At 48.6% G+C, this 15,838-nt stretch overlaps 1 protein-coding gene across 1 annotated transcript in view; it reads left to right on the top strand.

Annotated features, from left to right (window-relative positions):
- Positions 1-15,838, top strand: part of LPIN1 (lipin 1) — a 34,416-nt gene that overhangs the window by 611 nt on the left and 17,967 nt on the right. Inside the window, exons 2-8 of the mRNA XM_081797310.1 lie at positions 731-842; positions 3,346-3,653; positions 5,464-5,589; positions 11,258-11,387; positions 12,696-13,008; positions 14,146-14,239; positions 14,820-15,608. Coding sequence (XP_081653436.1) covers positions 731-842; positions 3,346-3,653; positions 5,464-5,589; positions 11,258-11,387; positions 12,696-13,008; positions 14,146-14,239; positions 14,820-15,608 — 1,872 coding nt within the window. The remainder of the gene's footprint in view (positions 1-730; positions 843-3,345; positions 3,654-5,463; positions 5,590-11,257; positions 11,388-12,695; positions 13,009-14,145; positions 14,240-14,819; positions 15,609-15,838) is intronic.

The raw sequence follows: 15,838 nt of genomic DNA, 5'->3' as shown, positions 1-15,838 counted from the left end.
GATGCGGGGCTCGATCCCAGGACTCTGGGATCATGACCTGAGCTGAAGGCAGATGCTTAACGACTGAGCCACCCAGGCACCCCTGTTTTGTCTTTTTTTTTTTTTTTAAAGATTTTATTTACTTATTTGACAGAGAGAAACACAGCGAGAGAGGGAACACAAGCAGGCGGAGTGGGAGAGGGAGAAGCGGGCTTCCTGCTGAGCAGGGAGCCCGATGTGGGGCTCGATCCCAGGACCCTGGGATCATGACCTGAGCCGAAGGCGGGCGCTTAACTGACTGAGCCACCCAGGTGCCCCTCGTGTTTCTGTCTTTAGACAGAGCTTTCGGCCTCTGGAGCTGAGGCTGGAAGACCCGCTCTAAAGAGGCGCTCACTTGTGCGGCCGGGGGCTCCTGGCTGGGCTCTCAGCTGAGCTGTTGGCCAGGATGCTTACACGTGGCCTCAGCATGTGGCCTGGGTGGCCGCACAACATGGCAGCCGGATACAGGGTGAGCCTCTCCAGAGGAAAGGAGCCGCGGAAATTCATAGAGCCTCTTCTGCAGCGCTCTGCTGGCTGGGGCCATCACCAGCCTCCCCGGGCGCGGGGTCGGGGGTGGGGGCAAGGAGACTCCATTTCTGATGGGTTGATTGATTGGGATGTGGAATTGTGAGGTCATTTTGGGATATATGTGATTAAAGGATGCCCATGTAAAGACATGGCATCCCCTGTGAGGTTTCCTGTTTTAGTGAAGTGTCTTTTTCCTTCAGGTTGACATAGAAATCAATGGGGAATCCGTGGATTTGCACATGAAATTGGGAGATAATGGAGAAGCATTTTTTGTTCAAGAGACTGATAATGATCAGGTAAGGAAGGCTGTGGGCGGTCACTGTGACTTCCTAGTTTTGAATTTTGAGCAATGCTTATCTAGAGGGCCCAGCGGAAGTGTGTGTAGAGAAGTAACACTGGTGCTGGGTGGTGGAGACCATCGCAGCAGAGAAGCGTGGCTGCTGATCTGGACCGGGGATCTGTGAGCCTGACAGGGTGGGTGCGAGCCGTGTCCACACAAGCAAGACTCCGCAGTCCTGGCCTGCTTCTGCGTGCTCACTGTTTCCAAGGAGACAGGAACCGAATCACATCCGAGCTGTTGTCCAAAGCATACGGGTTACACTGGTGTGTCGAATCTCAGAGGGCTGAGTGTTCTAGTTTTTGTGCAGTGAGTGACCAAGTCACTGTCATTTTTTATTACTTAAAAAATTTTTAACAGCTCTCTAAAGATATAGCTTGTGTACCATAGAGTTTCTGTGTTTCAAGTATACAGTTCGGTGGTTTTCAGTCTTCTAAGGTATGTCGCCACAGTCAATTTTAGGACATTTTCATCCCCCCAAGAAGAAACCCGGTGCCCTGTTGCTTATCACTTACCTCTCCCCAAGCCCCCACCCCGTCACCTTCCTGCGCCCTCAGCAACTACTCTTTTACTTTCTGTTTCTCTAGATTTCCCTGTTCTGAACTTTCACACGAATGCAGTCCTAAGTATGTTGTCATTTACGCCTGGCTTCCTTCACTTCTCATAAAGTCATCAGGGCTCACCCATACCGTAGCCGGGCTCAGGATTTCATCCCTTTGTAGGGCTGAATCATTGCCCGTGGTATCCACACACCACATTTTTTACCCTTTTGTGGGTTCGTGGACATTTGGGTTGTGTCTGCCTTTTGGCTGTTAGGAATAATGCCGCTGTGAGCATTCACTCTTTCCTTCTTTGAGAAAGCCACGTGGAAGGGATCCTGTGTTGTATTCCTCATGAGAATCCACTTAGACTAGCTGCTGTATGGGAAGATAGCGTGATTCAAAAGGAACGGCTCTAAATAGCTCCAGGCTCGAAAACGGACCCCATAGTTTCAGTTTCAGAATAAAACCGTCCCAGGTTGTTCTTCTTTTTGGTGTCCCCAAAGGTGTGACATAACAGGAGGACCAGCATCCTCATCCTGTGCCCCCATCTTCTGTAATTACCCCTTCTGTAATTACTTCCCTATTTAAAGGGAAGGTTCTGAGAATCGTTCATTCGCGATTATTAATTCTTTCCATCTCAAATGGATACTTGCCTTTTAAATTTCTGCTGTCCCTTAGCTGTGGACAGATTGTACGCTGTGGGAGTTGAAGAAGTGTTTTGGGCGAGGCCTCCATGGAAGCTGCAGGGTCTTGGGCCTGCTCCGCTCGCTTTCAGGGTGTCTGTGGGTGGGACGGGGCTTCGGAGTCCAGAGTATGTTCTGCCCGTTACAGATGCCCCTGGCTGCCCCTGGAAGGCTGCTGGAAGTTGGGGAAGCCTGTGTCCCTCATCACCAGATTGCCCCAGGATGGAGTCCCCCTCCGTTTGTGGAGGTCTGTCCCCTCCCTATCCAGTCTGGACTCTCCTCTGCTCTTAACCCCCTGTCAGTACTGTCGGCATTTCTTCTTCGTTTGGCCCGTTGAGCAGCTGGGCAAGATGACCTCTCACCTCTCAGCCTAAGGCTTGGTCTTTCAGATGTTCATTGTATACCTGCAGCACTTTGGGTGTTCTCGAAACCACTGTAAAGGGTCAGGAGCCGGTTTCTGTTTCTCTCTTCTCCTTTGTATATATTCTTTACTTCTTGTTACCAAGTGGCTCATAATAAATAAGTCATTAATAAAATGATTGTTATAGTTTTTAAAAAACTGGTAAATCATTATTAAATAACTTAAATGGACAGGCCATATATTTTTTCCTTTTTAAGAAGAGAGTCAGGATCTAATTATTCAATGGCCGTATACCTGGATGCCCTCTGGTGTAGGCAGGCATTTGGGATGGAGAGCTGTCAGCTGTATTTTTGTTTTTAATTATTGTCATCTTAATTCAGTGCATATTAAAAAACGCATACACATTCTCTCTTTTACATGCAGTCACGTGCATGCACACATACACACACCCACACACCCCACCACACACACTCACCCTCCTCGCACCTACCCACCCTCACACACTGAAATGCAAATTGAGTCCAGTTCCCAGGTAATGTGATGACTCAAAGCTCATTTCCCTCTTTACTTTGGATAGTTCAAACAAAGTTGACTCTGGGTGGCCTGAAATCACTCATTACCTCGCTTTGTTACAATTATGAAAATGCAGGATTCAGTACAAAATGGCATTGAATGCGTTGTTGACTTCGTGGTTGGCTGTCCGATCTGGCCCTGTGCCTCCAGCCGTGGTGGCTGTGACCGTTAGTCCCCCCGCCCCACGTGGCCCTCCCCAAGGGCGCTCGTGCTCCTAAAGGACCACCGGCCGGCCTTTGGCATCCCCCTGCTCCTTAAACCCAAACTAGCGAGACTCTTCGAGAACTATTTTCTGTCCTTTAGGAAGTGATCCCCATGTACCTGGCCACCTCCCCTATCCTGTCAGAGGGAGGGTCGCGCATGGAGTGTCAGCTGAAAAGGAGCTCTGTAGACAGGATCAGAAACCTGGACCCCAGCGCATCAGCCCAGGCCTTACCTCCCAGTGAGGCCCCTTCGAGCGGCTCTTTAGTGAAGAAGAGAAGGAAAAGGAGGAGAAAGTCCCAGCTGGACACCCTGAAAAGAGACGACAACATGAACACCTCTGAGGATGAGGACATGTTTCCCATAGAGATGAGCTCGGACGACCAGGCCGACCCGCTGGACGGCAGTAGGTAAATGTGCATGAAAGGCGAGATCTGTGTCGGGGTGCATTCATTCTTTGAGATGATTCTTACAAACTCTTTCCTACCGCCCTCCCCCCACCCCCAGTATTCCTTCTTCTTTTTTTTTTAAATCTTATTTATTAGAGCGAGCATGAGCAGGAGCAGGTGGGAGGGGCAGAGGGAGAGGGAGAGGGAGAAGCAGATTCCCTGCTGAGCAGGGAGCCCGACGTGGGACTTGATCCCAGGACCCTGGGATCACGACCTGAGCTGAAGGCAGACGCTTAACCGACTGAGCCCCCCAGGTGCCCCACTATTCCTTATTCTTATGTGAATGCATTTTAGACTGAGTTTTAGAACTCTGTGGACCCAACCTCAAGGAGCATAAAGATCTGAGGTAGCTTACAACTACAAGGCAGTTGGTAGTACCCGACCTCCTCGTCTGGTCGCTTCAGCATCTAGGACAGAGCCAAGGGACAGAGAAGTGAGCAAACTAATACTTCATGCACTAAACTGTTGTTTCAGAGCCTGCTTGCTCTTATTTGGGCCCCGACTGTGGACCCGGCCGTTGGGCTGATGTGTGGCTGGGGACTGATCTGTGACAGCCTTCAGGTTACAAGTACATGTGGAATGTGACCAGTTTTTTCTCCAAGCAGACTTTTCCTTTTCAGTGTTGACTAGGCCTGAGGTTTCATGGTCGTCTTGCTCAACTTTTCTTTGCTTTTAACAGGGTGCTGAAATTTGGTTTCTGTGTATTACTATTTTAGTGAAAATGGCCGGTTTTAAAAGTCAAAACTCATTTGTAAAGTATACTTGATATTTCAGATCTTTATGTAATTCAGTATAATTTTTCTTTTTTTTTTTTGAGGGGGGGGTGGAGGGGTAGAGGGAGAGAGAATCTCAAGCAGACGCCCTGCTGAGCACAGCGCCCGATGCAGGACTCAATCTCACGACCCTGAGATCAGGACCTGAGCCGAAGTCAAGAGTCGGGCGCTTAACCACATGAGCCACCCAGGCACCCCTAAAATTCAGTATAATTTTTGATAATTATTTTTGTATCTTGTTAACATAAAGAAGGGATAACGAACATCAGGAGTATCCCTCTGCTTCATTATCCAAAATAGGATTTTTCCCCCACTTGGCTAAAAATACAGGCAAATTGGCAATGTCACTTTTTCTAACTATAGCCTCTAATCAGCTATAGGCTCAGAAACTGGTGGTTGGGCTTGTTATAGTTGCCATCCCTTCATGGCTTTTAATTCCAGAACTTAGTGACGGATATTTCAGGGAACATCAAAAGTATGGATAGATGGCCTCTGTGTGACTGAAAGAGCGAATCGTATTTTTTTTAATGGATGCTTTCTACCTGAAATGAGGTAGCTTTGCAGTCATTTTGTAATTATAAGATTCATTTGGTTTATATCATTTATTTATTCTGCCAGATGAAGCATGGTCTGTGTGTGGTCATTCAGTTACTTGGCAGCCCTACCCGTGCACAGTAAGACTTTCCAGCCTCCTGGGCCCAGTTTCGGGGCCGCAGGATCACCGTTGTGCACTTCTATCAGCCCAGAGGCTTGAATACAGTCATTTTACGTTTATAATCCAGCCAAAGCACGAACACATTTTTGTGTATCTGTGTATCATGTTTTTCCTCTGCCTGCAATGTGTGTGGGTGGGTCAGAAAGAGATCATGTTTATCTACAATGAACTTAGAGAGATAATCAAGATAAAAGGGAAACTTGCCTTTACTGTGAATCTATCACTAATAATCACTAATAGTTCTTTGATGTTAGTCTTTTGTTTTGTTTTGTTTTCCCTCCAGAACTCTTCCTAACGATATACCTGCGTTCCAAGAAGATGTTTCTAAAGAAAGCCCTTCCCCCATCATGACTTACCCTCAGTCAGCATCGTACCCTAATTCTGATAGAGAGTGGTCACCCAGCGCCAGGTAAGTTGCTGCGGGAAGTGTGTGCGTTCACTCACCCCGGTCCAGAGGATTTAAAGTCAGTGACAGGAAACGTGTCTAATAAAATAGTGAAATATAAGTAAAAAGCGAAAAAATGCAGTTTCGAGTAGGAGGTACAGATCAGGATTGAAAAAGGACATGTGCAGACCATAAACTTCTGATATCATAATCAAGCTGCATATCTGGCTCTTCACTCCCCACAGGTGACCTTGAAAGCAAAACCACTGTGGTTCCTCAGGGCTAATTGTCAGCAGGAGAAAACAGGTGGCCGAGCCTTTCTTGACACTTAGCCCTCAAGTATGATTCAGGAGCCACCAAGGTGGTTCTGGGCTGTTAGAATGATGCCTTCGCCCCATGCTTAACCCCTTCTGCTGAAATCAGGAATATTTAGTATAACTCTGATGTTGCCCTAGAATCGGGTATAAACTTGGAGAGCCAGACCTGCTCAGGCTGCGGATTGCCGTCCTGAAGATCCCAGAGACCTGTTGTCAGTGAGACCTCTGAGAATATGTGACCCCTTCGGAGCCCTTCTCAGAAGGACTGGGGCGGGGACAGATTGAAACCGAGTGTTCTCAGCAGGGACCATATCACCCCCATTGGGACAAAAATTGGTTCTTAGGCAACAAAGAATTCTTAGATATTATAATGGCTTGTGGCCTCCACGGGGCCTCACACACAAGCAGATTCAGAGTCCATCTGTGGTGTTCAAGTTTCACGGTGGAGGGAGGACCACAGCAGGGTGGGGTGGGAGGATGCCTCAGCTGTCCGGAGGTGCGCTAAAAAGGAAAGAGGTTGAGAAACACCGATCTTAGTGACAGGGACATCCTTGGATTCTTCTTTTTTTTTTTTGTTTAAGATTTTATTTTATTTATTTGAGAGACAGAACAATGAATGAGCAGTGGGTGGGGGGCAGAGGGAGAGGGAGAAGCAGGCTCCCAGCAGAGCATGGAGCCCAATGCGAGGCTCGATCCCAGGACCCCCAGATCATGACCTGAGCTGAAGGCAGACGCTTGACCGACTGAGCCCCCCAGGCGCCCCAACCTTGGATCATTCTTGTTCCTCATGTTTTAGATGTACTTGTGGTTTGCAGTGGAAGTGTAGGAACCCTGCTGCAAAGGCTCCCTGCCTAAAGCCAGAGTCCTCCCAACACCACTCCTCGTTCCAGTTTCACCAGAGTGATCTCGCCAGTGGGACAGCACAGTGAGCAGCATGGGCTGGAGCCCGAGTCCGAGAGAACTAGATAGGTCCCATGCCTGGTTCCAGCCAGGACCAGGACAGCGAGTGTTAGTCTGCCAGGGTGGGGCTGGGGGCCTGGGAGGTGTCCTCGTGGAGGTCTGTCTGCAGACCCACCCCATGCAACAGAAACAGAATGCTGGTTACCTAGGACATTACAGTCTTGTAGCAGCCAGCCTTAGAGGGTGAAAAGAAACTGAAAAAGTTCACTTTGATGATGGAGTTCCTTTGACCCAGCATATCCAAAATATCATCAAGTCGTTATCACGAAGTTCTTAATGAGATATTTCACGTTCTTGTTTTCATACTAAGTCTTTGAGATCATTGTGTATGTCACGTGTAAGGACCACCTCGGTTTGGATGTGTCACACTTCATGTGCTCGATAGCCATGGGCCGCTGGTGGCTGTCATAATGGACAGTGCAGATACTAGGCCTTTCTGGAACCTCCCACATCGTCTCCCTAGGTCTGTGGAAATGCACCCTAAGGAGGGAAAAAGACAGTACTTTAGGAAGAAAATTACGTGGGATGGTTAAAAACCACTATCAGGTTGAAAAATCTGTTCAAACACTCTACATTAATTTTAAGAGCTTCAAATAAATGTTTAAAACACAACCCTGGATATGTTCCCCTGTCTTTCATGATTTGCTATATGAATCCAGAATAGCGACTCTGTCACATCGTGTGGGTCTGACTGCTGTCAAGTGCAATGACAAATTAGGATAAATAGATACATTTCCATACTTGGAATTATGTATTTTCTTTAAAGAGACAACTGGCAGCAGAAACGATCAATTCTTTGGAGAATGTAGTTTGATTAAGCACTAAATTCTGACCAGAGAACAACAATCTTTTATGGCCCATATGGATGAAATAGAAAGTGAAATGAGTCTTTTGGCAGTTTCCTGTTCTTGTGGTTCAAAAAAATTCATGTTGATTTCTGAGTGATTTCAACAGAGAGTGTTCTGCTGTTGTCAGATGCCTAACTATGTTCATTTTCTTACAAATGTTATTGTGGAGAGTAGTCAAAGAATTTATATGAAGTTCAATTTAATTGACCTATGATTTTTCTTTCTTTTAATGTATATCACGTGGTATCCAGTAGCCCGATAGATTGCCAAAGGACTGCCCCCCGCTTGGTGGTTGCGGCCGAGGGAGGCCTTTCTAGCTCTTGCCCTCCACAGTCTTCCCACTTCCATGCTTCGGAAAGGTAGAGGGGCTCTTTTCCCCACTGGGATGTCTTCGATAATAAAAACTATGATCTAACTCTTACAAGTCTGTTTATCACTGACCAAATTACTTACGTGGAAAACACATAGAGCCTGTATAAGTGAAACCTTTGATCTAACTCTTACAAATCTACTTGACTAACCAAATTACTTACGAAGGAAATACATAGAGATGATTTTTTGCCTTTGATTTTAAGCATTTGTAGATTATTAGATTTTTTTTTTCCATGACTAAATTTGATTCTCTGGAAATTATTATGGCTAAGCATATAGCTCTTCCTAATTTTGTGGGGTGCTTTGCAAAACAGAATAATGAAATAAAAATTGGTAATATGACTTTTGCTTTGTGTCTAGGGTTGTTCAACATATAAGTTTATAAGATCTTTCGTGTAAGGGGAGTTATTATAGCTCTTTAATTAGCTGCTTAGACTGTCTGAATAATGGAATCCTGTTGCCCCAGCATTTCTAAAATGGAATTTTGGGGCGTAGCCTAGGGTGGATCTTTAGGTTTAGGGTCGTAGGTTTATATTTTCCTCTGAGGTTCCTGCCTCCATTCCCTCCATGTCGTCCACACTCCAAGCTACGTGGTGGATGTACATGGTTTATAAACTTTAACAAATGAAGCTCTGATTGACTTCTGCATAGGAAACTGTTTTTCTTTTTGATTAAAGAGCCACTTCTCAGGATGTGCTTCATTTGGAGGTTACATGTACAGAGGAAAGGCCATTTTGAAAGGAGGTAAACTAAGCTGTGAACAATTAAAACTAACTTGCCTACGTGGGACTGGCAAACTCCTGAAAACTATCACGTGGTTAATAAATGCATTATTTACAAAAACCCATCATGGACCTTGTGAGCTTACTTTTTTGAACAACCCTTGACCTTAAAAGTCTCATATTTGATAATGGGAAACTTCGGGACCACCGTCTTTCTCCTGAATCACACCCAGCACTGGGGGACCTTTCCCCGACTTACCTTCTGTCAGTCTGAATCCCGCAGAACGTGGAGTGTCTGTTTGCGTCCAGAATCCTTTTGACAAAGGCCGGTGTTACTGCCATTTATCCCGGTGGCGTATCGGGCGTGAGAGGTGGGACTCCGAGCTCGTGACTTCCACACAGGGCTCGTTTCTCTATGAATGAGTTTGCAAACCTGAATAGCTCTGTGGGAACTTGGGGCTTGTGGTGTTTGTGCAAGGATCGGGACAGCTGGTGTTCTGGAGCTGGCGCCGCAGGAGACCTGTGCTCAGCGTTCGCCTTCTTCTAGAGCTGGGGTTGGCTAACCACAGCCGGTGGGCCAACCGTGGTCTCATGGGACTACAGCCGGTTCGTTCACGTATTGTCTGTGGCCACTTTGTGCTACTGTGGCAGAATTGTGCGCTTCTGACAAAGATCGCATGACCCACAGAGCTTGGCGTATTCAGTCTCTGGCCTTTCACAGACGAAGTGTGCTGACCCCCTGCTCCAGAAAAGCTCTAACGGGCTTTACTGACTTTAGTGCAGAGGGTAAGACAATTTATTGTTCCACAAAATAGAAATTATATTTTTTGTGGTAAAATGTAACAGCAGGAGCCTTTTAAACCAGTGATTTGAGGTTTGGGTGCAATGCTGTTGAGGATAGGAAGCCAATTACAGTGGACTTTTTCTGCGATGACTCTGGAGAAAAAATGGATTCAGGTCACGGTTGTGGACACACCGGTGCCGGGAAGGCAGTGACCCTCCTGTAATTGTGCAGGGCTAGAGGGAGCAAGGGAGGTTGGGAGGCGATGAGCACTTTACCGCCTAGATGTATGGGGCGCTCAGTCTTCCTCCTGTGGGACCACTTCCCACTGGGCGGAACAGGGCGTGTGTGCGTGTTTGTGTGTTGGGAGAGCTGTCCCACTGTATACACCCCCACGATATGCTGCCTCAGGATCCTCCTGTCCACACATGGCAAAATAAAGCGTGAGGGCCGCACTGTAGCCACGTACCACCTGGATGGTTTGGTGGGCTGTGGGCACCACGGGCGATGAACCAGCCTCTGAGCACCTTGGTGTGAAATGGAGGACAGAGAGAGAGCAGTCAATCTCTTTGGTCCAAATGGCTGGACTGAAGAGATCTGGGCCCAGTTTAGCCATTCAGGGTCCCTGTTGGTTTCATCTCTGCCTGCTCCTTGTCCTGACAGGAAACTATGTTCAGCTGGAGTTGAAATCTAACTCAGACAGGTCTGTGAGGCCAGGCACGACAGTGAGCGGGGACCCAGGAGAGTGTGAGGTCTGTGGAAGGGGGTGCGAAAGGAAAACATGGCGGCTTTGTCCCCCGCGTCATGTAACACCGTCGTCTTACTCTGGGGGAAAGGACGCAAGAGAGTAAAGGCAGGGAGAGATTAAATGGATATATTTTCTCATCCAGATGTTGTTTAGGAGACTGTGAGAAGTTTGTAGACAAGTTGATTACTCTTGGCCGGTCACTCTGGCTGGACGGAGGGAAAACTTCGTTCAGGTCTAAAGAGTAGAAATAGGGAAGGTGGAGAGACGAGAACACAAGTTACAACCACTTAAAAGCTGGCCTGAGAATTAAGCCTCGTGATACGTTGTTACAGAACAAGCCTTAGCCAACAGGTGGATCTTTGAAGTATTCCTGGAAGATAGAGTATTTAATGAAATCTCCTGCCACGTGAGGGAGTTTGAGTTTATTCTTGGCATCTGGAATTTGCGGCAAAATTGGCACGTGATGCAGTTTCCCTGTTTTTGAAGCCAGTGCAGATTCATAAATATTTTAAAAATAGAATATAATGGGTGCATGTCTGAGATAGGCAGGACCCCCTTTGCACTGAGAGCTGACAGACTCGGTTTGGAAGTTGAGAATGCAGGAGAGGGGAGCTTGGGGGGAGGTGGGGAAGGATGGGTGGTTTGGAGATGAGAACAAACTTTTTTCTCCCTTTCTACTTTCATCTCTCTTTTCCTTAATTTTCCTTTCTACATGCCTCTTCTCAACTTTACCTGGAACTGGGGGGCAGGTTGGAATAGGTTACCCAAATTGGGAGCTCCTTCCACCTGGCTGTGTGTTCTGTGGACCCCTGGTGGCCACAGAGGGGAATGTCACGAAGCTTGTGTGCATTTTCTGGGCTGTTTGAACCATAGAATTCTGGACCAAAAAACATCTTAAAAAGTTTCTCTTCCCAGTTTAATCATGGATTTGTGTTTTTCTTAAGTCCTTCAGGTTCTCGACCTTCAACACCTAAAAGCGATTCAGAATTGGTCAGTAAGGCCACCGATAGGACGATGCAGAAGAATAACCTAGAAATGCTTTGGCTTTGGGGAGAATTGCCACAGGCAGCAAAGGTACGTTTTTCCCCCTCAGTCCCGCCATACATCGAAGATAGTTTCTAAAAACATGAAACGGGCACAATCTTTTCTTTCACGAAATTTTGTTTCATATTGCAGTCTATTAAAAGAATCTTGAATATATTACTATAAAATTTTTTTCTAACATTGTAAAGCTCCTAGAAGATGCTCCAACTTCCTGTATCCCCAGTAAATATTTGTAATATGAATGAATGAATGAGTGAACATTGAAAGCATTCCTATTAAGAATCCCGATGGGCAACTCTATGGAGGGAAGATCTGTTGAGGTAGAGTTGTGGATGCTCTCCTTTTCTGGGTTGTATTTAGCTTTTGTGGACAATGCTGATTTCTCTGCCCACAAGCTGTAGTGCTGACCCAGCTAGCCGTCTTTACAAGCTCATGTCATTTGTTGCTGGAGAAGTGGCATGAAAGTGAAGTGCTAACCCATCACTTCTTCTGGCAAAACGCTCCCAACCACAGACGGGCCATAGCGTTGTTTTCATTGTGCTAGAGCCGTGAGATCGAATACAGGAATGAATACCCTCCCTCTCCCCTCCAACCCCAGAAATTGCATTTTGGTTTTTGTTCGGATAAATCTTTTCCCTAACTGGACACTCCTTGGAGAAGTAGAATCAGAAATGCTAATTTCCCACTTATGTGAACCAACCACTTATTCACTTAGTTTTGGGGATAAACTTTATTAAAACATAGCCTGTGTACAGAGAAATGCCCGGATCGTAAGTGCACAGATCGGTACATTTTCGCATTGTGAATGTGTTCACGGGACTTGCACCCAGAGAGAAGCAGGGCTTAATCAGCCACTTGGAAGCCCCACCCTTTGCAGGTACCACTCAAACTGCTCCCCCCCCAGAAGGATAAATGTCCTCCTGCCTCTCACAGCAGAGATGAGCTTGGCAGCCGTCATCATGCTATTATGTGTCATTGTAATTCACTTGTCATTGCTGCGAACTACCCATCCTGTGAGTAACTTCCCGTTCTATGGATGGACATTGAGTACTTGAGCTACTTCTGTTTGTTGGCCTTTACCGATCCCACTTCATTCTCTTTGGCAGTTGATGTTTTATATGAAAGTTCATGTGCTTTGGAACTCGTATCCTTCTGGTTAGATTCTTTTGGCAGAAGGGAAATCACCGGGTGACTCCTGAGGCTTAACTGTCTCTCTGCGAAATGGGCAGACAGTCGTGCAGATTGTTAATGGGTTAACTTTTTCTTCGGTTAACTCCTTTTTTCTCTTTGCCCGTGCTCTGACCATTCTGTCTGTCTGTCTCTGCCCCTTCGACATAGTCCTCTCCACACAAGATGAAAGACTGCAGCCCGTTAAACAGTAGAAAAATCTGTGAAAAGATGCACTTTCAGACCATCCAGAGTGAGTCTTCAGATGCGTTTAGTGACCAGTCGCCAACCCTGGCCAGGCCTCCCGTGCTGCCCGTTCCAGAGTCGGGCAGGCCTCCCACGGAGATGCAGCTGGTGAACGAAGAAGATGTTGAGGCCTTGGGGGCGGCAGCCCCGCCTTTACCTACGATCGAAGAACCCAAATCCCTCTCTGCCAGCGTAGCCCCGATGGCAAGCAAGACAGATTCTCCTTCCAGGAAAAAAGGTGGGAAGGCCGGTGCGCCCCAGCTCCTTTTGTGTAGACTTGGTGCTCTGCATGTTCCCGATCCTTCCCTTGGAGGTCCCTAGTGCGTCAAGGGGGAGGCCGGACCAGGACAGCTTTCTGCTGAAGATGTTAGCAGAATTTAATTATAGAATCAGACCGAAGGAACCCTTGGGCGGGGGGGTGTCATGAGCCCCCTCACTTTCTAGATTGGGGCGCTAAGATCCAGAGGCATGAAGTCTTTTTCACCCACTTGGGGCTCTGGAGGAAGTTGATTATTGAGCTAATCCTGGTCTCCTCATGCCCTGCCCCCAGTTTCTGTCTAGCACGTTGCCTGGTTTTAATTTCTGCATGCTGCGTATCACTATTTCGGGGATCACTTGTTTATATTTTTTTTTGCCGGGAACTCCCCTACTAGAATATATGTGCTCTATGAGATCAAGAACCTTTTGGTCTGGTTTACCTTTGTTTCCTCTGTGCTCAGAATAGTCACTGCTCCGTAATGGCTGGTGGAATACACATGGTGGCACGTCAGGAGGGGCGACGTCAGGAGGGGCGACGTCAGGAGGGGCGACGTCAGGAGGGGCGACGTCAGGAGGGGCGACGTCAGGAGGGGCGACGTCAGGAGGGGCGACGTCAGGCCTGCTCAGTTAACCGCGTGGTGTGGTGCAGTTTTCTAGATTTGTGTGAACCAGTGGCGTAGTTCTCTGGCAGAAGGAAACAGGAAGTCCGCGGTCATGGTGCGCGGTGACCGCCCACGCGCCGTGTAGGCCCCCGGGCCTGGGACTATGGATCCCAGGACGTGCTTAGTGAAAGCTTTCATCATTGAATAATGATGGTGGCAGTCGCTTCAATAGATTGAGTGCTCAGTACACGTCAGGCACTTCACAGATGGGGGACGGAGCCCGTCAAGGTCGTGTAACTCGGTCAGGGGCACGCTCTTGGCAGTGGTGGGGTTGCACGCTGCCTCGGTGAGTCGGCCTCCGGAGTCCTGCCGCGCTGCCGGCCTCCAGCTCGTGTATTCGTGGGCCAGGGGGGACACTTTGGAGCAAATTTGCACATTCTGTTTAAGTGCTTTCCGGAGCTACTCACAAGTCCATGGGAGACCAGGGCTCTGACTCGACCCGTTTGCTCTTTCAGACAAACGAAGCAGGCATCTTGGTGCTGACGGCGTCTACTTGGATGACCTCACAGATATGGATCCTGAAGTGGCTGCCCTGTATTTTCCCAAAAAGTAAAATTTCCTTTTATTCCTCGTATCATTTTCTGTGTTAATCTGTGTGAGTCTGGTTTTTCCCCCCTTATATTTGATTGGAAGGTGAGTAAGAAAAGGGAGGCTCGGATTTTACTGTGAAAAGCTGCCAGTAAATAATGGACTTTCTCTGGAGACACGTGTGTGGCCATCTCTGTGTGGCTGGCTTCCCACCTTCCCAACAGGAAGGCAGGCCCCAAGGCTGGCTGCCGGGGAGACACCACAGTCGCGTCGCGGGGGGTGGTGGCCCACAACCCCACTCAGTGGCCAAGAGGGGGCAGCTGCACAGCCCTCTCCCTCCCCAGGAGAGATTCTCCCATGGCCCCCGAGGGTGGTAGCAAGATCTGTGGCCTCTGAGGACAGCGTGCTTTCCCTGCCGTTCATTTCACGTAGGCTTGGAAGGCGACACGGGGAGGACAATAGGCTAAAATAATTGCTTCTCTCCCAAGGTAGTTGATTTCATTTGTCTGTCTTTGTCATGGTCCTGAGATGAGCTCCTTCACTACTCGGGAGCCGTTTGCTGTCTGTGATGTCAGAACATCTCCCCTCTTCCTTCTCCCAGCGGAGATCCTTCTGGACTCTCCAAACACGCCAGCGACAACGGGGCCCGGTCTGCCAACCAGTCCCCGCAGTCCGTGGGCAGCTCTGGCATCGACAGCGGCGTGGAGAGCACGTCGGACAGCCTGAGAGACCTGCCATCCATCGCCATCTCCCTGTGCGGGGGCCTCAGCGACAATCGGGAGATAACCAAAGGTACCGCCTGGGAGCCTGGCCCTGGAGCCGGTCTTCGGGCCACGAGCGCCCTCGCGTGGCCAATGGCCAGAACGTCCGGAAGCCTGGGCTCCTCTAGTTCATGTCCAAAGTCGCTGTTCACTTGGCCGGGTTCGCGAGAGCACAGACGACTCACTGCAGCTCACGGCCCAAGTGCTGCTGGCTTGCAGTTGGCTGCCCTGAGGGCTCTGTTCACACATGGCTTCGGGGCCGCTTGTCGTCGGGCGTGTTTGCTGAGCATGACGTGTGTCTCCTTCCCTGTGCCTGTCCTGCAGAGGTGCCCTCCGGAGCCTGCAGCCCAGTGGGAGTGTCAGGGTTATGGGGACACAGGGCACTGGAAGTGTCAGAAAGGCTGTGGGGTCTTGGGGAGGGAGGGACGTCTGAGTTTGAGCACGTTCAGGCGCGCTTGCCAGCTGGATCTCAAGGGTGCTCATAGGCTTGGCGTCAGTAGTGAGTTAATTTGTAGTGTCCGTCAAATCCAGAACGATGGTTTCCCAGTGTCTCGTGACAGCTACGTGGTGAGGTGGCCCCAAGACCCCCAATGGATGCATCAGCCATCACCAACTGATGAATTCCTCGAGTGATCTTAGTGGCCCTGAGTGTCCCTCTCCCACCTCTCCCACCTCTCCCACCTCTCCCACCTCTCCCACCTCTCCCACCTCCACTGTTCTCTCTTTCTCATCACGCCCCCCCCACCCCCAACAATGGTCTGTTTTTCTAGCCGGGAAGGGGTGAGGCTGTGCATTTCATCCCCTTGCCACTTGGGAGCCACCCTCTTCCCTTCCAGCCCTGAGCTGCCACCCTAGACTC

The sequence above is a fragment of the Leptonychotes weddellii genome, chromosome 10 (assembly GCF_054177405.1).
Source record: "Leptonychotes weddellii isolate Sample4059 chromosome 10, ASM5417740v2, whole genome shotgun sequence".
Lineage (NCBI taxonomy): Eukaryota > Metazoa > Chordata > Mammalia > Carnivora > Phocidae > Leptonychotes > Leptonychotes weddellii.
Note: the sequence above shows the minus strand (reverse complement) of the source record. Positions and strands in the feature narration are given on the sequence as shown.